This window comes from Staurois parvus, unplaced genomic scaffold (genome assembly GCF_062004578.1).
Source record: "Staurois parvus isolate SC_StPar_1 unplaced genomic scaffold, SC_StPar_1.0 ptg000173l, whole genome shotgun sequence".
Taxonomy (NCBI): Eukaryota; Metazoa; Chordata; class Amphibia; order Anura; family Ranidae; genus Staurois; species Staurois parvus.
Genome location: NW_028317969.1, coordinates 5,295,771 through 5,323,748, shown reverse-complemented (window position 1 = coordinate 5,323,748; position 27,978 = coordinate 5,295,771). Strand labels below are relative to the sequence as shown.

Here is a 27,978-nt window from a genome sequence, read left to right as displayed (position 1 = left end):
TTCTCTGATGATCCATCAGAAGTCCCTGAAGATGGACAGAGGAGGTATAGACTGGCAAAGCCAGTACTAGTGGAGAAATCCCAGTACACCAAGCTGCCTTCCAACATGTCCACCCAGCTGTGATGAGTACTGCTGATGAGGAGAAACTCTGCAAACAGCCACCTATGGAGGTTTCTGCTGTGAAGGGAAAGCCCCTGACAGAGAAGTCTCCAGACCAGCAGGAATGTGGATGGACGTGCACCAAACACCCCAGAGATTGAAGTTACTGCTCCTGTTCCTGCTGAGACCAGTATTCCCTCTAAAGGCAATATGGCTGCCACCTGCAAAGAGTCTGCATCACCTGAATCTGCATGTGTTCCAGAGACAATTGATGCTGGTGGGGGAGGAGAGCAGCACACTGCATTATGTGGAGTATGTGGAGAACAAACAGCTATGGATGTTTCCTGTGTCAGTGATGTTTCACCTGTTGCTGTGTCTGAACATCCTGCACTTTTCTCAGCTGAAAGCCCTGTCCTGGAGGAGAAGATGACAGCTGGAGCTGAAGATTCTATCAGTGCAGCAGTGAGTACGGACATTGCTGTGAAAACTATGACTGTGTCAGCAAATAATATGAATGGTGATACTGTTAAAGCAATGGATACGCACCAATTCACAAAAAGAACATTGGGGAACTGGAGAAAATACAGAGAAGGGCAACCAAACTGATAAGAGGCATGGATGAGCTCAGCTATGAGGAAAGATTAGAGGAACTGAATTTATTCTCTCTTGAGAAGAGGAGATTAAGGGGGGATATGATCTCCATGTATAATACATAAGGGGGGATATGATCTCCATGTATAATACATAAGGGGGGATATGATCACCATGTATAATACATAAGGGGGGATATGATCTCCATGTATAATACATAAGGGGGGATATGATCACCATGTATAATACATAAGGGGGGATATGATCTCCATGTATAATACATAAGGGGGGATATGATCTCCATGTATAATACATAAAGGAGGATATGATCACCATGTATAATACATAAGGGGGGGGGATATGATCACCATGTATAATACATAAGGGGGGATATGATCTCCATGTATAATACATAAGGGGGGATATGATCTCCATGTATAATACATAAGGGGGGATATGATCTCCATGTATAATACATAAGGGGGGATATGATCTCCATGTATAATACATAACGGGGGATATGATCACCATGTATAATACATAAAGGGGGATATGATCACCATGTACAATACATAAGGGGGGATATGATCTCCATGTATAATACATAAGGGGGGATATGATCTCCATGTATAATACATAAGGGGGGATATGATCTCCATGTATATTACATAAGGGGGGATATGATCTCCATGTATAATACATAAGGGGGGATATGATCTCCATGTATAATACATAAGGGGGGATATGATCTCCATGTATAATACATAAGGGGGGATATGATCTCCATGTATAATACATAAGGGGGGATATGATCACCATGTATAATACATAAGGGGGGATATGATCTCCATGTATAATACATAAGGGGGGATATGATCTCCATGTATAATACATAAGGGGGGATATGATCTCCATGTATAATACATAAGGGGGATATGATCTCCATGTATAATACATAAGGGGGGATATGATCACCATGTATAATACATAAGGGGGGATATGATCTCCATGTATAATACATAAGGGGGATATGATCTCCATGTATAATACATAAGGGGGATATGATCTCCATGTATAATACATAAGGGGGGATATGATCTCCATGTATAATACATAAGGGGGGGGGATATGATCTCCATGTATATTACATAAGGGGGATATGATCTCCATGTATAATACATAAGGGGGAATATGGTCTCCATGTATAAATACATCAGTGGCTCATATAGTGAACTCGGTGTAGAGCTATTCACCCTGAGGTCATCACAGAGGACAAGGGGGCACTCTTTACATCTGGAGGAAAAGAAATTTAATCTCCAAACACGGAAAGGTTTCTTCACAGTGAGAGCTGTGAAAATGTGGAATAGACTCCCTCAAGAGTTGGTTCTGGCCAGCTCAGTGGATTGCTTTAAAAAAGGCCGGGATTCTTTCTTAGATACACAGAATATAACTGGATACTAACATTTATAGGTAAAGTTGATCCAAGGAATATCCGATTGCTTCTTCGGGGATCAAGAAGGAATTTTTTCCCCTGCAGGAGCAAATTACATCATGCTTTGCTGGTTTTTTTGCCTTCGTCTGGATCAACTGTGGGTATAGGATTATAAATTTTTTTCATTTTTTTTTTAATGGTTAAACTGGATGGCCTTTTGTCTTTTTTCAGCCAGACTAACTAATGTAACTATGTACTACCACTTTAATATGGTGATTTCCTATGATCTCCAGCTCCATCTAGTGGCCATAATGCAGTATTTTTGTTGAACTACCTCAGGATAAATACAGCATTATGACCACTAGATGAATCTGATGATCACACAAAATCTACGAATTAAGCAAAATACGGCCAGAATTTTTTTAGCTCTAGGCAAATGCTTGTAACATTTGTCCGCCAATTTTTTTTCATAAATACACTCCAATGATTGACAACAGGTCTTAGAACTTGGAACACACACAGCTGCACATTCCTAGTTCTCTGACTGTTATAAGAAAAATAAAGTAAGAATTCTTTAGGGCTGGGCAAATGCTTGTGAATTCATCCAAATACCATTTTCTAATTAGTCCCTATGACTGACAGTGGGTCTGAGAACTAGGAACACACACAGTTGCACATTCCTAGTTCTTGCTGTGTGAACATTCGCACAGCAAGGGGCATTTTGGACTTATAAAGCCACATTGCGGTCACAAAATGGGTAATAAAAATATGAAAAAATGCACACGTATTGTAGGCCTACTGAATTTTTTCGCTCAGACATACACTTCACGGTAAAAGCTGCTATACTGGTTTGAAGATAAATTCTTGCTGAAAATGCAGTGGCATTAAAGCAGTATTAAGCCTAAAAGCAAACATTTATTATATTGCACCTCACCAATTCTTAGATGTGATAGCTGCAATCCTTTTCTTTTTTAAGATTTCTTTCTTCTATTTTCACCCGGTGATCTGGCCAGTAAGTCTGTTGTTTATCAAAACAACAAGCTGTCTTGCAGATCTACCAGTTACAGGGATGAGACAAACCATCTTACATTGACTGACGGGCGCTTACAATGATCAGCTTTTATTTACTTATGTAAAACATTTTAAAGAAAAAGAAAAACTGTTTGCTGTAGCTGATTATAGAGTATGAGATGGAGTTTGACTATAGTTTGTTAGTGTATTTAAATCTGCTGGTACATCTAGCACTCTCCTCCCCCCAGACTGACAATGCTGCTGCCCAAATTATTCTTATTATTATACAGGATTTATACAGCGCCAACAGTTTGCTCAGCACTGTACGATATAATGGGAGACAATACAGCAACAATACTGTTCAATACAAGAAGATTAGGAGGGCCTGATCCTGGGAGCTTACAATCTAAGACTGCCTCCCTGTGCTCCTTCAGAGTATTGTCTGTATAATACAGGAGGTGTTTTACTGGCCAGATCACCAGGTGAAAAAGCCTAAAAAAGAAAACTATTGCAGCCACCACGTCTAATGATTGCTAAGCTGCAATAGATGCCATTTTTGGTTTGGGATTTACAGTGCCTTGAAAAAGTATTCATACCCCTTGAAATGTTCCACATTATGTCATGTTACAACCAAAAATGATGTAAATGTATTTTATTGGGATTTTATGTGATAGACTAACACAAAGTGGCACATAATTCACCTTCCAGCAGAACAACGACCCGAAACATCCAGTCAGAGCTACAATGGAATGGTTTCAATCAAAGCATATTCATGTGTTAGAATGGCCCAGTCACAGTCCAGACCGAAATCCAATGGAGAATCTGTGGCAAGACTTGAAAATTGCTGTTCACAGACGCTCTCCATCCAATCTGACAGAGCTTGAGGGATTCTGCAAAGAAGAATGGGCAAAAATGTCCCTCTCTAGATGTGCAAAGCTGGTAGAGACATCCCAAAAAGACTTGCAGCTGTAATTGCAGTGAAAGGTGGTCCTACAAAGTATTGACTCCAGGGGACTGAATACAAATGCCGACACACTTTTCACAGATTTATTTGTAAATAATTTTGAAAAACATTTCTCATTTTCCTTCCACTTCACAATTATGTGCCACTTTGTGTTGGTCCATCACATCCAATCCCAATAAATACATTGACGTTTTTGGTTGTAACATGACAAAATGTGGAAAATTTCAAGGGGTATGAATACTTTTTCAAGGCGCTGTAGTACTGCTTTAAATCACTCTCTTCCTACATTAAGGCAGAAAAGATGACAATGCTCCTTACCTGGGTAAACCTCCGCACCAGACAGGTCTTCCCCACTCCGGCGTTTCCGATTAGAACGATCTTGAATAGGAAATCATAATCTTCCATACTCATTTACACAGCTGTGGGAGACAGAGGAGAAAGACGATCACATCTGCTCATTAGTCAGACCTCGGTGCAGAGACGCCAATACAGAAACCGGTGTGTTGTGACATACACAGGGAACTTTATACCTCCAAGTCAACAGGACAAAGGTCTGACGCTCAGCCAACTGAGCCACGTAGACTTGTGTTACAGCTTGTGTTAAAGTGTTATTAAACCCCGGACCCTGCATTCACTATATCCGGTCTCCCAGGACCCTGCATTCACTATATCCGGTCTCCCAGGACCCTGCATTCACTATATCCGGTCTCCCAGGACCCTGCATTCACTAAATCCGGTCTCCCAGGACCCTGCATTCACTATATCTGGTCTCCCAGGACCCTGCATTCACTATATCTGGTCTCCCTGGACCCTGCATTCACTATATCTGGTCTCCCCGGACCCCGCATTCACTATATCTGATCTCCTAGGACCCTGCATTCACTATATCTGGTCTCCTAGGACCCTGCATTCACTATATCTGGTCTCCTAGGATCCTGCATTCACTATATCTGGTCTCCCCGGACCCCACATTCACTATATCTGGTCTCCTAAGACCCTGCATTCACTATATCTAGGCTCCTAGGATCCTGCATTCACTATATCTGGTCTCCCCGGACCCTGCATTCACTATATCTGGTCTCCTAGGACCCCGCATTCACTATATCTGGTCTCCCCGGACCCCGCATTCACTATATCTGGTCTCCTAGGACCCTGCATTCACTATATCTGGTCTCCTAGGATCCTGCATTCATTATATCTGGTCTCCCAGGACCCCGCATTCACTCTATCTGGTCTCCCAGGACCCTGCATTCACTATATCTGGTCTCCTAGGATCCTGCATTCACTATATCTGGTCTCCCCGGACCCTGCATTCACTATATCTGGTCTCCCCGGACCCCGCATTCACTCTATCTGGTCTCCCAGGACCCTGCAATCACTATATCTGGTCTCCCAGAAACCCGCATTCACTATATCTGGTCTCCCAGGACCCTGCATTCACTATATCTGGTATCCCCGGACCCCGCATTCACTATATCTGGTCTCCCAGGACCCTGCATTCATTATATCTGCTCTCCCCAGACCCCACATTCACTATATCTGGTCTCCCTGGACCCCGCATTCACTATATCTGGTCTCCCCGGACCCCGCATTCACTATATCTGATCTCCCCGGACCCCGCATTCACTATATCTGGTCTCCCCGGACCCCGCATTCACTATATCTGGTCTCCCCGGACCCGGCATTCACTATATCTGGTCTCCCAGGACCCCGCATTCACTATATCTGGTCTCCCAGGACCCTGCATTCACTATATCTGGTCTCCCAGGATCCTGCATTCACTATATCTGGTCTCCCAGGACCCTGCATTCACTATATCTGGTCTCCTAGGATTCTGCAATCACTATATCTGATCTCCCCGGACCCTGCATTCACTAGATTTGGTCTCCCAGGACCCTGCATTCACTATATCTGATCTCCCTCAGTACACACAACATGGGATTTTAATTATTTTAGTAAAACAAACTGCTAAATATCTTTTCTCATCAGCAGTTAGAGCAGTTTTGTGACATCTGTGTCCAGCTGAGCACTGGTTGAAGCTTGTATGAGGATTTTCCATTCTGCTTTGACTGTCCTATGAGGCTGCATGACCCCTGACCCTCTGTCTGGACAGATCTGATTGGCCCTGTGCTGATCACATGCACTCTCTCAAAGCAAAAACAAAAAAACCTCTCTAGCAATACACACCAATCTGAGCATGTGCAGAGCGTCTCCTTCAGCTCTGTACTATCATCATCAGATGGATTGGGGACAATAAGACAGGATCAGAGAAGACAGGATCAAACAGCATAATTTGTCCGCGCCCAGAAAACAATGATGAATTTCAGTACCCTATAATTTTCTTGGCTTTGAAAATCTCTCACAGGTCATCAATTTCATGCTGGTTTTACATATATGTGGTGCGGTACATCACATGTGATTCGCACAGGAACCGCACCGCATTCCTGTACAAATCACATGCAAATTGTGTGCGGTGCCATTGGAGCCATACATCATGTATGGCTCAGATCGCACCACACCCACGTCCCTGTATCCCCCCTCCCACACACACACATACCTATTCCCCCATACCTTCCACACCTATTCCCCCATACCCTTTGACACCAATGCTTCTATACTCCATACACACACCTATGCCCCCATACCCTCCACCAATGCCTACATATCCTTCAACATCAATGACACCATACTCCACATACACACCTATGCCCCCATACCCCCCATGTTCCCATATTATCCCCCACACGTCTATGTTGCCATACCCCCAGCTATGCCCCTATTTCCTCTCCCAACCTATTTCCCTGTATCCCCCCCACCCCTAACACACACACCTATGCCCCATACCTCCGCACCTATGCCCTCATGGCCCCCCCCCCACACACACCCCAATATCCTCCACCCCCCAACACACACAACTTTATCTCAATACCCCCATCTATGCCCCCATTTCCTCCCCCCACCTATGCCATTATACACCCCACACACACCTAATCCCTTACCCCTCCATCTATGTCCCCACTGCATCCCCTATGTCCCCATATCCCCCCCTCCCACACACACACACACACATTGCCTATGCTCCCATTTCCACATCCATAGCGACCAGAAATTGCGTCCTGGCGCATGGGTTCACACACTGCCTCCCATTGACTTTAATGGGAAATCACTTCCCATAGACTTCAATGGAAAGTCACGCCCCATAGACTTCAACGGGAAGTTGTGCCCCATAGACTGCAATGGGAAGTCGCTCTCCATAGACTTCAATGGAAAAACACCTCCCATAGACTTCACACTTACAGTATCTCTTATAAACACTTATCTCCGCATACCACTCTATCACTTGTGAGTCTGTAACGCACCGTTACAAACGTGCACAGGACCCTTTTCATAATGGCACTCATAACGCAATGCGTGTGGATCGCGTCTGTGTCAAGCACCTCAATAGGAACACAAAATTTCTAGCCTGTCATGCGTATCTGTGAGTTTCAAAACAAATCCAGAATCACATATATGTGAACCAGGGCAGCTCCATTCACATCTGGGCGGTTTGGAATCACAGAATATTCACTGTTCAGGGTTCAGGTGCCATTATTTTCAATGATGCCTAAAACGTGGTGCAGTTTTGCCTGATTGTCGCGTGGCGAATCGCATCATATGAAGTCCCAGGTGCTGAAAACGCTATGCTGAAAAAAAAATGGCTCCTACCATTTTTAGCTGGTTCCTAGATTCAAAGCAAATTTGTCAACCCTGAGCTACTATGATGCAAGGGCCAACAGCCCACAGCGCCCAGTGGGGTACACACTATCCTATGCCCCTGAGCTCTTCAGAAGTGCAAAGTCTCTAACACACCCCCTGCCAGACAGGTAAATATAAGGGCCCCATTCACACTTTCATTTCGTCAATGCACACACGTTAACGCATGTCATAGCCCTCCCTAATGCACATTGTGTAAAAGCGTGCTATTCATTATAAATGGGCTGCTAACTTACTACAATGGATAAAAAAATGTTCAGGACCCTTTTTTTAACCGCTTCACGACTGCCCTATAGCAGAACTACTGCTACAGGGCGGCAGGGCTGTGTGAAATGACATATATATTTATATATATATATATATTATATATACGTGGTTTTGTATTTCTGGGTAGGGGGTGCACGCGCCATTAGCAGCCTCAGCTGTCGATCACCAGGTCCCGACCGGTGATTCCCCGCTGGCACCCGGCGATCGTCAAGTATCACTGATGGGGGACAGGTCTGTAGGTAAACAATACAGATCTCTCCCCTGTCAGCTGCGGCACACTGCTTTGTACGGCTCTGCACAGCACAGCCATACAAAGCAATGTGCTTACACAGTGAAACACAACACAGCACACAGTTAACCCTTTGATCTCCCCAGATGTTAACCCCTTCCTGCCTAGTGTCATTAGTACAGTGTCGGTGCTTTTTATTAGCACTGATCACTGTATTAGTGTCACTGGGGATGTTAGTGACAGTTAGTCAGTCCCCCCCCCCCCCCCCAGTGTCAGAATGCCCGAAGCAGTATCACAGTCCCGCTATAAGTTGCTGATCACCGCCATTACTAGTATAAAATAAATAAATATAAATCCCAGTATCTATACCGCCATTTGTAGACATTATAACTTTCACGTAAACCAATTAATTTACACATATTTTTTTTAGCAAAGACATGTAGCAGAATACATTTTGGCCTAAATTTATGATGAAATTTAATTTTTTTTATTTTTTTACTGGACATGTTTTATAGTAAAAAGTCAAAATATTGTTGGTTTTTTTTTCAATTTTTAGTCTTTTTTTGTTTATAGCGCAAAAAATAAAAAACGCAGAGGCAATCAAATACCACCAAAAAAAGCTTTATTTGTGGGAAAAAAGGACATAAATTTAATTTGGGTGCAGCATTGCATGACCGCGCAATTGTAAGTTAAAATTAAAATGGCCTGCTGAGGAAGGGGGGTAAATCCTCTGAGGGCAAGGGGTTAAACAACACAGCACACAACACAACGCATGATATAGGCATTGTGATGCAGTGCATTGGCCTCTACTGTACAATGCATGGGGTGCTATTCAAAATGAATGGCGCCGGAATGCACTGTACAAAGGGCAGGAGCGTCACCATGTGTTGTGGTAATGCACACTGGCGGACTTGTTTTAGCACGCTAAAATTTATTCTTTTACAGGGGGATTTTGTCAGGGTCGCTTTAAATGTCTTAACCCCTTGCCCTCCTGAGGATTTACCCCCCTTCCTGACCAGGCAATTTTTTGCACTGCGTTACTTTAACTGACAATTGCGCGGTCATGCAACAATGCACCCAAATGAAGTCTATGTCCTTTTTCCCTCACAAATAAAACTTTCTTTTGGTGGATTTGATTGTCTGCACGGTTTTTATTTTTTGCACTATAAACAAAAAAAGACCAACAATTTTGAGAAAAAAACAATTTTTTTGATTTTTTGCTAATAAACATATCGAGTAAAAAAATGTAAAAAATCAAATTTCTTCATAAATTTGAGCCAAAATGTATTCTGCTCCATGTCTTGGCTAACAAAAATCCCAATAAATGTAAATTGGTTTACGTGAAAGTTATAGCGTCTACAAAAGGCGGTATATATACTGGATTTTTTTTTTATACTAGTAATGGCGGCGACCAACGACTTATAGCGGGACTGCAGCGGGCATTCTGACACTGGGGGGGGACTGACTGCTACAGACATCCCCAGTGATACCAATACAGTGATCAGTGCTAATAAAGAGCACTGACACTGTACTAATGGCACTGGGCAGGAAGGGGTTAACATGTGGGGAGATCAAAGGGTTAACTGTGTGCTGTTTTACTGTGTCAGCACATTGCTTTGTATGGCTTTGCTATGCAGAGCCATACAAAGCAGCGTGAAGTAGCTTACAGGGGAGAAATCTGTATTGTTTACATACAGGTCTCTCCCCCGTCAGTGATACTTGGCGATCGCCTGGTGTCAGCGGGGAATAACCGCCCGAGACCCAGTGATCGACATCTGAGGACCCCAATGGCAATGCGGGTAGGGCACGCACGCCCTCTACTGGGAAATGCAAAATCACATATATATACATGATTTTGCACACCCGTGCTGCCCTATAGCAGTATATCCGCTATAGGGAGGTCAGGAAGCAGTTAAAGAAAAGCTTTGGCAACCTCATGTCACCAATCAAAAAAAAAGAAACAGAAAAAAAACAAGAGATCCTTTTCACGCTCGTCTCGATGTTCCTGTGTGTGTGTGGCATTAATTGCGCAGATTTTCTCTAATAAAGCCTGTGAGGACGACTCATCAATATCCGCCCTTGTTACAAGTCCACGGTATCTGATTTCAATTAGGGCGCTAAGTAAATAGTTTGTTTTATCCCGTCAGTGCCATCAGGCTGATGAAGTACAGTGCCAGGCCCGATCATTACATAAAACCAATGTACTGTCTCCTCACTTCACCTTAGCAGACTGGCAGTGATTTACACCAACTGCACCTAGCCGCCAATAAAAAAAAAACGAACCCTCAAACAACATCAGAGGCATAATATGTACCGGAAAATAAAATGGATCCTGACGCACCGGGGTTCTGGATTCAGTCTCATGCATGGAGCTACATACAAAGTGCTGAAACAAAAAAGACCAATCCCCACACATTGGGGTACAAGTTGGTAAAACCAGGTGGTTGGGCTGTGTTTTTTTTTTTACCATCCCCCTCAACAGCTCGCCTGAACCTGGGCATGCAGCCACTCAGGGCTGTCCACATGCTGCGGTCACGGAGTTCTGTGCTTCATACCAGCAGCAAGAATTAAACAGCATTTGGCAAAGTCTATGGGGCTGCACCGCAATCATCGCGTAATCATGATTGCGGCACGGCAGTGTTGCATTTACAGCATTAAATGACGCAGTGAGGAGGCGCGGGCTGTGACGATCGCGGCGTCAGACCCCTGCCCTTCCCACCAAACTCGTGACCGAAGGACTAGCCGATCTAAAACCGCGATGTCACGTGCGTAACAATGCCACGCCCAGCTGCACCCTGCACAAAGATTTTCCAGCTCACTGGACCACAATCGTACCGGCAGCCTGGGAGTGATTGTTACTGGGTCAGGTTAATTACGCAATTAACCCTTCACACTGCCACCACCTCCTTTTTGTACAGAGAAAGAGGAAACTCTGCAATATCAGCAGTAACACTATGATGGTTAGATAATCGTCTGTATACCACTGTTACCGCAGGCAGGTTAAACAGAGGGTTAAACACACACAGTAGCGCTCTTCAGCGGCAGGAATTCGTAATTTGCATTAAAGAGCTTTAGAAACAGTTTAACACTTTCAGAAAGTAAGATTTATTACTAAAAGGTCAAAAGGGTGCAATAAAAATATTTACAGAAAAAAGATGTAACTAATATGTATAAATATACAGAGAACAATAGCACAGCTAAGAGAAAACAGAAAGGAGTTTAAAGGGTTAAAGTACTTGCCAGTCAGCCTTGGTTTTAAGCAGCTTCAAGTTTCATGACCAAAAGGATGCTTTGATCTCCCACTGCTAGTTTCCATGTTAAGGCAGGGAGATCTTCTTCTTTCTCTCACACACCAACTCCAAGCATAACAGCCCTTTTTCTAGGATCTCAGCAGGGTGTCTCTTTGGCGTAGTAAACCAATCGTCTCCTTTTGGGGAGGGGAGTGTAGGTGGAGACTTAAGTGATAACCAGAAACTCTCCTAGCTGCTATTAGGATTCATAACTTGGTCTAGGGGCATTTGCCGGCCTGGCCACTAGTATATTAATATTCAGCCGCATCTGCGGAATGGTTAAAGATAAAACATGTCATATACACTTGAATGGTTTAGGAGATATACTTTTCTGCTTTTCTATGTATGCCAGTTAAGGGGTGTAACATACCAGGAGAATGGTCTCAAATTGAGCCTTCCGAATATGGGCTCCATGTTTAGGTAATTATGTCCTACGTGAAGATATCAACTTATATGAAAAAGTGAGTTTTTAAAAGTAAGTCTGTCTTTACAACCCCTTGGAAGTTCTTTTGAAGTTCAGTGAGGGACTTGGTTTATACTTTTACAATATGCCAGATTGCACAGTTTCTTAGACAGCTAGGCCCCAGCTCCCTTGGGGGTTTTATAGCTTGGAGCTTCCTGCTGTGCTTCAGCTGCCTGTGACCTCTGCCAACACACACCGACCACATGTCACTCAACAGAGAGGGAGGGGAGATGATCAAAGAGGGGGAGAAAGGTCTACAAGATGGAGTGTTGGAGCAAAATGGTTGAACCGCGTCCATCTCTGTGTGTACGCTTGCTACACGGGCGTGTGACATTTACAGCATTAAATGACGCAGTGAGGAGGTGCGGGCGAGTGTCATTTGCAGCATTAAATGACGCAGTGAGGAGGCACGGGCGAGTGACATTTACAGCATTAAATGACGCAGTGAGGAGGTGCGGGCGAGTGGCATTTGCAGCATTAAATGACGCAGTGAGGATGCGTGTGGCATTTACAGCATTAAATGACGCAGTGAGGAGGTGCGGGCGTTTGACATTTACAACATTAAATGACGCAATGAGGAGTGGGCGTGTGACACAGCATTAAATGACGCAGTGAGGAGGCGCGGGCGCGTGCCATTTACAGCATTAAATGACGCAGTGAGGAGGCGCGGGCGCGTGCCATTTACAGCATTAAATGACGCAGTGAGGAGTCCCGGGCGCGTGCCATTTACAGCATTAAATGACGCAGTGAGGAGGCGCGGGCGTGTGGCATTTACAGCATTAAATGACGTAGTGAGGAGGCGCGGGCATGTAACATTTACAGCATTAAATGAGGCAATGAGGAGGCGCGGGCATGTGCCATTTACAGCATTAAATGACGCAGTGAGGAGGTGCGGGCGTGTGACATTTACAGCATTAAACGACGCATTGAGGAGGCGCGGGCGTGTGACACTTACAGCATTAAATGACGCAGTGAGGAGGCGCGGGCGCGTTCCATTTACAGCATTAAATGACGTAGTGAGGAGGCGCGGGCATGTAACATTTACAGCATTAAATGAGGCAATGAGGAGGCATGGGCGTGTGACATTTACAGCATTAAATGACGCAGTGAGGAGGCGCGGGCGTGTGACATTTACAGCATTAAATGACGCAGTGAGGAGGTGCGGACGTGTGACATTTACAGCATTAAATGACGCAGTGAGGAGGCACGGGCGTGTGGCATTTACAGCATTAAATGACGCAGTGAGGAGGCGCGGGCGTGTGACATTTACAGCATTAAATGACGCAGTGAGGAGGCGCAGGCGTGTGACATTTGCAGCATTAAATGAGGCAGTGAGGAGGCGCGGGCGTGTGACATTTGCAGCATTAAGTCACGCAGTGAGGAGGCGCGGGCGTGTGCCATTTACAGCATTAAATGAGGCAGTGAGGAGGCACGGGCGTGTGACATTTACAGCATTAAGTGACGCAGTGAGGAGGTGCGGGCGTGTGCCATTTACAGCATTAAATGAGGCAGTGAGGAGGCGCGGGCGTGTGACATTTACAGCATTAAATGACGCAGTGAGGAGGTGCGGACGTGTGACATTTACAGCATTAAATGACGCAGTGAGGAGGTGCAGACGTGTGACATTTACAGCATTAAATGACGCAGTGAGGAGGCACGGGCGTGTGGCATTTACAGCATTAAATGACGCAGTGAGGAGGCGCGGGCGTGTGACATTTGTAGCATTAAATGAGGCAGTGAGGAGGCGCGGGCGTGTGACATTTGCAGCATTAAGTCACGCAGCGAGGAGGCGCGGGCGTGTGCCATTTACAGCATTAAATGACGCAGTGAGGAGGCGCGGGCGTGTGACATTTATAGCATTAAATGACGCAGTGAGGAGGCGCGGGCGTGTGGCATTTACAGCATTAAATGACGCAGTGAGGAGGCGCGGGCGTGTGGCATTTACAGCATTAAATGACGCAGTGAGGAGGCGCGGGCGTGTGACATTTACAGCATTAAATGACGCAGTGAGGAAGCGCGGGCGTGTGACATTTGCAGCATTAAATCACACAGTGAGGAGGCGCGGGAGTGTGACATTTATAGCATTAAATGACGCAGTGAGGAGGTGCGGGCGTGTGACATTTACAGCATTAAATGATGCAGTGAGGAGGCGCGGGCGCGTGCCATATACAGCATTAAATGATGCAGTGAGGAGGTGCGGGCGTGTGACATTTACAGCATTAAATGACGCAGTGAGGAGGCGCGGGCGTGTGGCATTTACAGCATTAAATGACGCAGTGAGGAGGCGCGGGCGTGTGACATTTACAGCATTAAATGACGCAGTGAGGAGGCGCGGGCGCGTGCCATTTACAGCATTAAATCACGCAGTGAGGAGGCGCGGGCGCGTGCCATTTATAGCATTAAATGACGCAGTGAGGAAGCGCGGGCGTGTGACATTTGCAGCATTAAATCACGCAGTGAGGAGGCGCGGGAGTGTGACATTTATAGCATTAAATGACGCAGTGAGGAGGTGCGGGCGTGTGACATTTACAGCATTAAATGATGCAGTGAGGAGGCGCGGGCGCGTGCCATATACAGCATTAAATGATGCAGTGAGGAGGTGCGGGCGTGTGACATTTACAGCATTAAATGATGCAGTGAGGAGGTGCGGGCGTGTGACATTTACAGCATTAAATGATGCAGTGAGGAGGCGCGGGCGCGTGCCATATACAGCATTAAATGATGCAGTGAGGAGGCGCGGGCGCGTGCCATATACAGCATTAAATCACGCAGTGAGGAGGCGCGGGCGTGTGACATTTGCAGCATTAAATCACGCAGTGAGGAGGCGCGGGTGAGTGACATTTACAGCATTAAATGACGCAGTGAGGAGGCGCAAGTGTGTGACATTTATAGCATTAAATTACGCAGTGGGGAGGCACAGGCATGTGGCATTTGCAGCATTAAATGACGCAGTGAGGAGGTGCGGGCGTGTGGCATTTTCAGCATTAAATGACGCGGTCAGGAGGCGCGGGTGAGTGACATTTACAACATTAAATGACGCAGTGAGGAGGCGCGGGCGAGTGGCATTTGCAGCATTAAATGACGCAGTGAGGAGGCGCATGCATGTGGCATTTACAGCATTAAATGATGCAGTGAGGAGGCACGGGCGTGTGGCATTTTCAGCATTAAATGACGCGGTCAGGAGGCGCGGGTGAGTGACATTTACAACATTAAATGACGCAGTGAGGAGGCGCGGGCGAGTGGCATTTGCAGCATGAAATGACGCAGTGAGGAGGCGTGGGTGAGTGGCATTTGCAGCATGAAATGACGCAGTGAGGAGGCAGGGGTGTGTGACATTTACAATGTCAAATGAGGCAGCGAGGAGGTGATGTCTCCTCACTGCCTATCCAATGCCCTCTGAAAAGTGACCTAACACAAATCGCTCTTCAGAGGGCAGTGCATGCGTAAACTAGCCTTTAAGGCAAAAGTTTTTTTAGTCTTGAATAGAGTGGACCGGCATTAGAACTCCTTTCAGGTTTTTATTGCTGTCTGTGGCCCCGTTAGTTGTCCTGGTGTATATACATAGCCACCCTCTAACAGTAAGTCAGATCACAGCAGCAAAAAAAAAAAAAAAAAAAAAGGAATTTATTTCAGGTACTTATATAGGGCTGTCAATTTACCTACTCAAGGAGCTTACAATCTAAGGTCTCTAACTCACATTCATACATACACATGCAAGGGAAGCCAGAAGCCAATTAACCTACCAGCATGTCTTTGGAGTGTGGGAGGAAACTCACGCAGGCACAGGGAGAACATGCAGACCCCAGGCAGATAGTACCATGGTTGGGATTTGAACCAACAACCCTAGTGCTGGCAGGTGGAAGTGCTAACCACTTAGCCACTGTGCTGCCCATGTGTTTGAGGCAGATTTGGAGGAGACTGTAAGCTATAGAAGGGACTTTTCTGAGGTTTTTTTCCACCAGAGTTTAGTGTCACTTTAAATAAAATCTGAGGATTAGGAATCAGACCTGAATCTGCAGATACATCTGGTTGTGTGTAATAGGCTGGAGGCGATGGCCTTTATGCGGCGCGAGTTCTCAGTAATAGAGGGATAAGAAGATCTCCTATCCAAGGTAATAAGATGTCTCTGGCATCACTGGCTGGCCTTGTTCTGCATATTACAGGTGGCGCTCTTATATAAACGTCGCCGGCAATAGCGACAGAAATGACAGATTTCCCGAGACGTGTCACCCGAAGGTAATATTATACAAATTGCTGGATATCAGAGGAAAGTGTCTTCATACCGTCTGCCACAAACACTTGACAAGGATGCCGGGCTTAAAGAATATCTCCGGGGGAAGTAAAAATCCTTACTTGCAGTGGGGCTGCCCCTGTGCTGCCAGGGTCAAATACTTGTTTATATCTAGGGCAGTGGTTTCCAAACTGTGGCCCGAGGGCCGAATGTGCCCTTTGCTTGCCTTTATCCGGCCCTTGTGGCCTTATTTCTGCCCCTAACACCAACAATTGGGCATGACTTGTCCCTGTCACACTAGCAATGGGGCATAATTCCTTCTACTGACACCAACAATCGGGCACTATTCTTCTCACTGACACCAACAATCAGGCACTATCCCTCTTACTGACACCAACAATTGAGCATGACTCGTCCCAGTCACACCAGCAATGGGACATAATTCCTTCTACTGACACCAACAATCAGGCACTATTCCTCTCACTGACACCAACAATTGGGCATGACTCATCCCAGTCACACCAGCAATGGGACATAATTCCTTCTACTGACAAGAACAATCAGGCACTATTCCTCCCACTGACACCAACAATCAGGCACTATTCCTCCCACTGACACCAATAATCAGGCACTATCCCTCTCACTGATACCAACAATTGCGCATGACTCATCCCAGTCATACCAACAATAGGACATAATTCCTTTTACTGACACCAACAATCAGGCACTATTCCTCCCACTGACACCAAAGATCAGGCACTATCCCTCTCACTGACACCAACAATTGGGCATGACTCATCCCAGTCACACCAACAATAGGACATAATTCCTTTTACTAACACCAACAATCCGGCACTATTCTTCCCACTGACACCAACAATCAGGCACTATTCCTCCACTGACACCAACAATTGGGCATGACTCATCCCAGTCACACCAACAATAGGACATAATTCCTTTTACTAACACCAACAATCTGGCACTATTCTTCCCACTGACACCAACAATCAGGCACTATTCCTCCACTGATACCAACAATTGGGCATGACTCATCCCAGTCATACCAACAATGGGACATAATACCTTCTACTGACACCAACAATTGGGCACTATTCCTCTCACTGACACCAACAATTGGGCATGACTCATCCCAGTCACACCAACAATGGGACATAATACCTTCTACTGACACCAACAATCGGGCACTATTCCTCCCACTGACACCAACAATCGGGCACTATTCCTCCCACTGACTCCAACAATCAGGCACTATTCCTCTCACTGACACCAACAATCGGGCACTATTCCTCCCACTGACACCAACAATCGGGCACTATTCCTCCCACTGACACCAACAATCGGGCACTATTCCTCCCACTGACACCAACAATCGGGCACTATTCCTCCCACTGACACCAACAATCGGGCACTATTCCTCCCACTGACTCCAACACTCAGGCACTATTCCTCTCACTGACACCAACAATTGGGCAATATTTCTTCTTCCCCCTAATAGCAAAGATAGGAAATTATTTACTCCCACTGGGCAAAGTCCAGCCCCCCTAACGTCTGAACGACAGTAACCTGGCCTGCTGTTTAGAAAGTTTGGAGACCCCTGGTCTAATGGACCAGAAAAGGCAGTTTTAGGGCTTGTTGACACAGGCAGCCAGGGGACGGTAAAATCAAGCGGCTGAGCCATCCCACAAAACAGATGTGGTAATCCATCTGTGTCGTCTAAAATTGATCACTGTCTGGACTGGATTATCTGTTCAGGGTACGATATGACGGCTTCCTTGATCTGTAAGGTTCAGCACATGAAGACTATAAGCCCCCCCACTTCAGTTTCATAGTAATCACCCTTCAGGCAGTCCATTATTTTCTTTGTCTCTTGCCTTAGGCTAATAAAGAAGGACCTGGAAGACAAAATTAAAGCGACTCACCGGGAGTTGGGCTTATCTACAACGGCTAGAAATCTGGATGGAGATGCGTAAAGCACTCTGCTCCCAGCTGGGACGTGAAGCATCCAAAGTCTCTGTTAATGAATCAGTGGAGCATTTTACAGCGCAAAGCGGTTTCAGCGGATAGATAGCTCCCAGTAATTGCTAAAGTGGCTCATTTAGCTGCGTGCGTGGGGCTCAGATTAAGCCTCTGGTGCTGCCGTTTAGTTACCGCTGATGAAAAGTACATTAACATTGGAAGTGAAACTCTAGTTTTGTTACGAAAAACACAATCCAAAGGCATGACAAATATATATCTGCTTCTGCCCTGGAAATATTGATACTGGCACTTTTTATTACACCGATTGCTGGGTGGAAGGGTCTGCCATTGTTACCTCCACCCGATTAGTCTGTTTATATGTGCATGGATGGAAGTTGGGTGAATATTGGGTGAAAACATTTAGAGCTAGACCGCTTAGGCCCTTGGCACAGGGGGCCATCTAGGTGCTGTGCATTCTTCCCATGTGCAGATGTCCAGCTCTCTGCCTGCAGTCTGTCAAAGTCTATGACAGGCTGGACAGGGCTGAACGCTGTACTTGCGTTTAGGGCCCTATGCGTTCTGGAAATGGAGAAGTCCTTGAACGCATAGGGCCCATGTGAAAGGAGCCTCAGTATTCTAAGCAGAAACCCTGGCATTCTTTAAGGGCCGGTTCATACCACAACACGTGGATTTCCATGTGTTCCTTGAGGCACATTTTTGACAGGCCTTTTATTTTCATTTTAAAATATTGCCGCACCAACCGCATGGAACTGCAGTACCATGCATTTTGGTGGCCACAAACGTGCGTGTGTTTGGTAGATGTGTTTGGGGTGCCATTAACACATAATGGCATCTGTGTGTAGCAAAGAGGGCAGCATTGGTGCTTCCGAGAACAGCACATTGTCCCTACTGTAGCATTGTAGAACTGTGACCAACGAGATGATGCACCTCCAGTGGAGGGTCTCTGACAGCCTGGGCTCTCAAGTATTGGGTTGATCATGACTTCACCATGAAACTGCTGGAGTCAAGGACTTTTGAAGACGCTACTAATGGACAGTCAGTACATCATGTGACCACAGTTTTAGGTTTAAATGTTTTCTTACAATGCTGTAATGATTAATTACAGAGGGTGGAAGGTAATGTTGTCAGGATGGGGTCCATAGGACAGCTTTAGAAGACCAAATCTAGGTTGGGGTGCCCCCTCTTCCCCAAAGCTTCTTCCCACCTCATTCTCCTCCCATCTCCTCCCTGCAGGGTCTATCACAGGTATTTGGCTGATCATGATCTTTCATCTGCTTGTAGACAATCCTACCCCCCAGCAAATGAAGAAAAAAAATTCTAGTATGCACATTTCCTTTAGGTGTCTTCTGGCCAGTCATATGACATCCCAAAATCCAGCAGTGGTGGGTGACCCTCAGTACAGAGCATTGTCCTAACTGTAGCATTGTAGACCTGTAAGCCCAGGCCAACATGATGCACCTCCTGTGGAGGGTCTATGACAGCCTGGGCTTACAAGTATTTGGTTCATCATGACTTTCCACCTGCTTGTAGATAACCCTCCCCCCAGCGAATGAAAAAAAACATGGAGGAGGTAAGTAACATTTCTAGTATGTACTTGTTTTTGCAGGTGTCTTCTGGCTAGTCATATGACGTCCCAAGATCCAGCAGTGTTGTGTGGCCCTCAGTGCTTCAAATAGCACATTGTCGCTATTGTAGCATACCAGTCCAGGTTGACGTGATGACACACCTTCAATAGCGGATGGAGGTGGTAAGTAAAATTTCTAGTATGTACTTGTTTTTCCAGGTGTCTTCTGGCTAGTCATATGACAACCCAAGATCCAGCAGTGGTGTGTGGCCCTCAGTGCTTCAAATAGCTCATTGTCGCTATTGTAGCATGATACCAGTCCAGGCTGACGTGATAACACACCTTCAATAGAGTATGGAGGAGGTAAGTAAAATTTCTTGTTGAACACCTGTTACTTTGTCGCACAAAAGCATAAGGCAACCCAATCACCTGAATGGACTGCCCTATGTGTGACAAACACGCCAAAGTAGCTGATGTACATTTTTTGGCACATTTTGCATTGTGCCTTTTGACGTGTTTTTTCCTTGACAAAATGCAGAACTGCTACCCAGGTGTCTTCTGGATAGATATATGATGTCCCAAGATTCAGCAGTGTTGTGTGGCCCTCAGTGCTTCAAATAGCACATTGTCGCTATTGTACCATGATACCAGTCCAGGTTGATGTGATGACACACCTTCAATGGAGGATGGAGGAGGTAAGTGAAATTTCTAGCAAGTACTTGTTTTTGCAGGCATCTTCTGGCTAGTCATATGATGTCCCAAGATCCAGCAGTGATGTGTGGCCCTCAGTGCTTCAAATAGCACATTGTCGCTATTGTAGCATGATACCAGTCCAGGCTGACGTGATAACACACCTTCAATAGAGTATGGAGGAGGTAAGTAAAATTTCTTGTTGAACACCTGTTACTTTGTCGCACAAAAGCATAAGGCAACCCAATCACCTGAATGGACTGCCCTATGTGTGACAAACATGCCAAAGTAGCTGATGTACATTTTTTCGCACATTTTACATTGTGCCTTTTGACGTCTTTTTTCCTTGACAAAATGTGGAACTGCTACCCAGGTGTCTTCTGGATAGTTATATGATGTCCCAAGATTCAGCAGTGATGTGTGGCCCTCAGTACTTCAAATAGCGCATTGTCGCTATTGTAGCATGATACCAGTCCAGGTTGACGTGATGACACACCTTCAATAGAGGATGGAGGAGGTAAGTGAAATTTCTAGCATGTACTTGTTTTTGCAGGCATCTTCTGGCTAGTCATATGATGTCCCAAGATCCAGCAGTGGTGTGTGGCCCTCAGTACTTCAAATAGCGCATTGTCGCTTTTGTAGCATGATACCAGTCCAGGCTGACGTGATGACACACCTTCAATAGAGGATGGAGGAGGCAAGTAAAATTGTTAAGAACCTGTTACTTTGTCACACAAAAGCATAAGCAACCCAATCACCTGAATGGACTGCCATATGTGCGACAAACATGCCAAAGCAGCTCATGTACATTTTTTGGCGCATTTTGCATTGTGCCTTTTGACGAGTTTTTTCCTTGACAAAATGTGGGACTGCTACCCAAGTTTGGTGTGCCATAAAGAAATAAAGTGACGCAAGTTTTGCCGTGCATTTCTGCCTGCATTCCCAGAACACATACATATGAATGAGTCCTAAAGGGATGCAGACACTGCAGCTTTGTCATTAGAACACTGAAAGTGCACAGGGCGATTATAATGAACCAGATCTTCCCATTCAGAATGAGTCTGCAATGGACATGATGAAACAAATAGCTATTTCTTCCAAGCAACAAAAGGTAGGAATCTGCTACAAAGTTTAACATCCCTACAATGTACATTGATCATCCAGAGGGGATTATATGGTGTTACACTTTTAGTGTTTTTGCTGACTGCTAGACAATCTGGGGGTGTCTGTATGTCATGTTTATAGATAATAACATTTAAAAGCCGAAAGCCCCGTCGTCGTGGAAGGTGGAAGTATCCTTTTATTAAAGTCCTTATTATACCTTACTTTGTAATGACGGGAGGGAACAATTACTCGTTAGCGGGGAACGATCTCATTATTAGGTTGTTGCCTGGTTACAGTCACAATGGTGCGTGTTCTGCCACGGAACAACCTATAATTCATAGTAACAAAGAGACTTTTACATCATCCTTAAAGGGTCACACCGAGCGAAATGGAAACACTGAGACATGTATACGTACCCTGACACGCAACAAGTACACTCACACAATACTGAAAATTCAGACTTGGGCAAAGATTACCAGCCAAGGGATTCTATATCATCCACCCCACTGCTTACAGCAATGTATCAGGTTCCTTTAAGCCTTAACCCCTTGTCTACCAGGGGGATTTGTTTATTTTTCATACACATGTTAAAAAAAAAAAGCATCCATAAATGTATATATTTTCTCAAAGCAGACACCCTACAGGATAAAATGGCGGCCATTGCAATTCTTTAAATCGCACAATATTTGCACAAAATACACTCAATAAAATAAATGTTAGTGCAAACAAACACAATAATATACCCAAACACAATAATACACCTATGAGATTTTTTGCTAAATATGAAAGAAAGGGCTGAGCTGAGTAAAAAGACATAAAAATGTCAAGCCTTAAAATTAGGCCCTCCCATGAAATAAAAAAAAAAGGTGGTACACAAAACTGTCCATAGGGGAAGCTTTAAAAGCAAATAAATAAAAGGAATGCGCTATTAAGTAAATAATACAAAGTGAATATAAGAAAAAATATATATAAAATAAAAATAAAAAATATGCAAAAAAAGTGTCCATAAATAATGTCCAAAAAAGATTTTTAATTAATGTCCACACTATGTTAGAACCACCACCAAAAAATTTTTTTTAAATCACCCAACCGAGCTCAAAAAATAAAACAAATACCTTTTTTGCTCTGGGCAATATATAACAAATCAATTCTTGAATACAGTACTGTGTAAATCAACGAACAAATTTTCCTCCAATGAAAAATATTACTGTGTGAATCAACGAATGAATTTTCCTCAGATGAAAAACCACCATTCAAGGATATAGCAAGGATATATCGCAATCCGATTCTTAGATGCGAGAAAAAAACTAATTTTCCTCAGATGAAACTCCACCATTCAAGGGTGTAGGTAATTTCCAGGAATATATCTCACGACTCTTTCGTATATTTCCATACCATAGGGAACATGTTTAAAGGTAATAAAAAAGAATCATGGTGCAGCAAGTTTTAAAATTGTAACAAACTTTTTAATGAACGAATAAAACACACAAGTCAGGTGTCTCCACCGACACCAATTTTACAAGCATGTGTTTAGGCAATCGTGCACAAACGTATCTTCGTTTGCTCTGGATCTCCTCCTCTCACATCCAAAGAATGTCTCAGACGTCAACATCCAGCAAGCCACGCCCTACGCGTTTCGTCACCACGACGTCCTCACGGAGCTTTAAAAGCCTTTGGAGGCTGTCAGTTTAGAGATACCTATGAACTATGGTCTTAGAATTGTTGCTCTCACTCCACCATTCGCGGCGATACCTTACATGTGTGGTGCAATTTATGTTTAGATGCACATGCTCGCCCTATGCTGCGCAGTTGAATTGGAGTGTGTACGGGGGTGCTTTGAATTTTTTTTTTATTATTTTTATTTATTTTGTAACTTTTTTTTACATTTTGTTATATATTTTTTGGCAAGTATGTGTATTACTCCAATGGGTGTAATACCTCCTATGTGTGGTGCAATTTATGTTTAAATGCACATGCTCGCCTTGCGCTACGCAATTGAATTGGGGTGTGTAAGGGGGGTGCTTTGAAAATGTTTTTTATTATTGTTATTGATTTTACATAATTTTTTTTACACTTTCTTATATAATTTTAATAACCTCACGTTTATGCAATTTATGTTTAGATGCAAGTGCTCGCTCTATGCTGGGCAATTGAATTGGGGTGTGTACAGGGGTGCTTTGAATTTTTTTAAATAATTTTTATATATTTTATATAATTTTTCTACACGTTATTATATTTTTTTATTTGTTAAGTATGTGTATTATTCCAATGGGTGTAATACTTCAAGTATAGTGAAATTTATGTTTAGAAGCATGTGCTGGCTGATCAAATGAATTTGGATGTGTACAGGGGGTGCTTTTAAGATTTTTTTTTATTATTTGTACTGATTTTGTATAATTTTTTTTTACTTTTTCTTATATAATTTTTTTTCTTTAATTATTTGTATTACTCCAGTGGGTGTAATACCTCACATGTGTGATGCAATTTATGTTTAGATGCACATGCTCGCCCTATGCTGCGCAGTTGAACTGGAGTGTGTACGGAGGTGCTTTGAATTTTTTTTAAATTATTTTTATTTATTTTGTAACTTTTTTTTACATTTTGTTATATATTTTTTGGCAAGTATGTGTATTACTCCAATGCGTGTAATACCTCCTATGTGTGGTGCAATTTATGTTTAAATGCACGTGCTCGCCTTGCGCTACGCAATTGAATTGGGGTTGTGTAAGGGGGGTGCTTTGAAAATATTTTTTATTATTGTTATTGATTTTACATAATTTTTTTTACACTTTCTTATATAATTTTAATAACCTCACGTTTATGCAATTTATGTTTAGATGCAAGTGCTCGCCCTATGCTGAACAATTGAATTGGGGTGTGTACAGGGGTGCTTTGAATTTTTTAAAATAATTTTTATATATTTTATATAATTTTTCTACACGTTATTATATTTTTTTATTTGTTAAGTATGTGTATTATTCCAATGGGTGTAATACTTCAAGTATAGTGAAATTTATGTTTAGAAGCATGTGCTGGCTGATCAAATGAATTTGGATGTGTACAGGGGGTGCTTTTAAGATTTTTTTTTATTATTTTTACTGATTTTGTATAATTTTTGATTACACTTTCTTATATAATTTTTTTTCTTTAATTATTTGTATTACTCCAATGGGTGTAATACTTCACATGTGCGATGCAATTTATGTTTAGATGCACATGCTCGTCTTATGCTGCGTGTTTGAATTGGGGTGTGTACAGGGATGCTCTGAAATTTTTTAAAATTATTTTTATATATTTTATATAATTTTTTACACTTTCTTAAATTATTTTTTTTTTGTTAAGTACTTGTATTACACCAATGGGTGCAATACTTCACAGGCATGGTATAATTTATGTTTATATGCACGTGCTCACCCTATGCTGCTCGACTTAATTGGGGTGTGTATGGGGGTGCTTTGAAAATGTTTTTATTTATTTTATATAATTTTTTCACACTTTTTTAATATATTTTTTTAAATTACAAGGCCCCATATGTGATAGCATGGGCATGTGTCTATTAAACCCCAGATGTTTCCCCTGCAATTATACTGCAGCTAACCAAGAACAGATTGTTAGTGTTGCACTACTGTGTACTTTTAAAGGGTACACCATGCCCGCACCTGAATTGCACCGGAATAGGCTTTGTGATTCACGTGCGGTTCTGTGCAGTGCGATTTCAGCCCATTCAAAATACACCAAAAACAGTGCATGAATTGTAACTGGATCGCATGGTACAAAAGTGCGCGATTCTGAATTTGGGGTGTCGTTAACCTTTTACTAACACCCGCAGCAGATCAGAAATGTAGAGCGTTTTGCATGCGGTTTGAATCACACAGGAACGCACAGCACGTTCCTGTGTCATTCAGATGTAGGCATGGGGTGAACGGGCCCTGAATGCCAAAGGACAACATGCAGCTGCAAATTGGGCACTAGGGAAAAAACTGACCAAATCTAGTGCTAAGTCCACTTCTAAATATTAACATGAGTTAGGGGCCAGGGCCTAATAATGTTTTCTTGCACAATTCCAGAAATCTCATGAAAGATTTACACATTTTTTCCAATTACACCCAATAATAAAATGTATGAATCTTGTGTGAAAGCAAATATAGACAGACCTCAAGGACTACATTGGGGATCTTGTTTGGGCAGGTTTTGCCCTCTTTTTGTCCATTGCTAGAGCTTCTGCTCTTTTACCATCGGAATACGGCTAAGCTTTGGTTTCATCACTGAATTGTGATGATTGGTTACTGCAGCCTTGCACAATTGGAACAAATTTTGGTTTGGCTTTCTACTGTTTATCTGACCAGAGGTACTCTTGGACTGATGGTTCCCTAATAGGATCAGAGGTACTCTTGGACTGATGGTTCCCTAATAAGACCAGAGGTACTCTTGGACTGATGGTTCCCTAATAAGACCAGAGGTACTCTTGGACTGATGGTTCCCTAATAAGACCAGAGGTACTCTTGGACTGATGGTTCCCTAATAAGACCAGAGGTACTCTTGGACCTTTGGTTCCCTAATAAGACCAGAGGTACTCTTGGACTGATGGTTCCCTAATAAGACCAGAGGTACTCTTGGACTGATGGTTCCCTAATAAGACCAGAGGTACTCTTGGACTGATGGTTCCCTAATAAGACCAGAGGTACTCTTGGACTGATGGTTCCCTAATAAGACCAGAGGTACTCTTGGACCTTTGGTTCCCTAATAAGACCAGAGGTACTCTTGGACTGATGGTTCCCTAATAAGACCAGAGGCACTCTTGGACTGATGGTTCCCTAATAAGACCAGAAGTACTCTTGGACTGATGGTTCCCTAATAGGATCAGAGGTACGCTTGGACTGATGGTTCCCTAATAAGACCAGAGGTACTCTTGGACTGATGGTTCCCTAATAAGACCAGAGGTACTCTTGGACTGATGGTTCCCTAATAAGACCAGAGGTACTCTTGGACTGATGGTTCCCTAATAAGACCAGAGGTACTCTTGGACTGATGGTTCCCTAATAAGACCAGAGGTACTCTTGGACCTTTGGTTCCCTAATAAGACCAGAGGTACTCTTGGACTGATGGTTCCCTAATAAGACCAGAGGCACTCTTGGACTGATGGTTCCCTAATAAGACCAGAAGTACTCTTGGACTGATGGTTCCCTAATAGGATCAGAGGTACGCTTGGACTGATGGTTCCCTAATAGGATCAGAGGTACGCTTGGACTGATGGTTCCCTAATAGGATCAGAGGTACTCTTGGACTGATGGTTCCCTAATAGTACCAGAGGTACTCTTGTGATAATGAGAGAAGGAGAAGAAGCGCCTCTAAGTGCATTATAACACTTTATTGTAGATCAAAAGTGGGAACACTCACATTTAAGTGGTAGATTACAGGCATGTAATAGTATTGTGTGGGCGTGATGACATCAGTGGACCAGGATGCACTGTGGCGCGTTTCGGAGCATGCGCTGGCCTGAAGTGGCAGAAGCGCGCTTCTGCCACTTCAGGCCAGCACATGCTCCAAAACGCATTGCATCCTGGTCCACTGACATCATCACACCCACGCCGACGTTGCTCTCCAGCGTGCGTTCCATCCGGCATTGAGGTGTACATGCACGCCGGCCGGCTCCATAGCTGTCTCCCTCCAGCCACCACGCTTCTCCAGCGGGACGCGAACTCAGTGTAACCGATGACATCCGTTCCTATCTGGTGGTACACCGCAATACTATTACATGCCTGTAATCTACCACTTAAATGTGAATGTTCCCACTTTTGATCTACAATAAAGTGTTATGCTGCACTTAGAGGTGCTTCTTCTACTTCTCTCATTATCACAGAGTCTGCTACAGTATTGTTGGAGCTTGCCCTTAGTACCATACAGACCCCCCATTTAAAAACACCCCAACCATCTTTACCCACTACCAGACTGTTCCGGACTTGGTGCCATTTTGTGCACTGATCATCATTTCTTCCAGAGGTACTCTTGGACTGATGGTTCCCTAAAAAGACCAGAGGTACTCTTGGACTGATGGTTCCCTAATAGGACCAGAGGTACTCTTGGACTGATGGTTCCCTAATAGGACCAGAAGTACTCTTGGACTGATGGTTCCCTATTAGGACCAGAGGTACTCTTGAACTGATGGTTCCCTAATAGGACCAGAGGTACTCTTGGACTGATGGTTCCCTATTAGGACCAGAGGTACTCTTGGACTGATGGTTCCCTAATAGGATCAGAGGTACTCTTGGACTGATGGTTCCCTAATAGGACC

General features: G+C 43.9%; 1 protein-coding gene across 1 annotated transcript in view; it reads right to left on the bottom strand.

Annotated features, from left to right (window-relative positions):
- Positions 1-27,978, bottom strand: part of RAB30 (RAB30, member RAS oncogene family) — a 205,865-nt gene that overhangs the window by 31,747 nt on the left and 146,140 nt on the right. The window contains exon 2 of the mRNA XM_089676774.1: positions 4,416-4,516. Within this exon, the coding sequence (XP_089532900.1) occupies positions 4,416-4,508 (93 nt within the window). The 5' untranslated portion in view covers positions 4,509-4,516. The remainder of the gene's footprint in view (positions 1-4,415; positions 4,517-27,978) is intronic.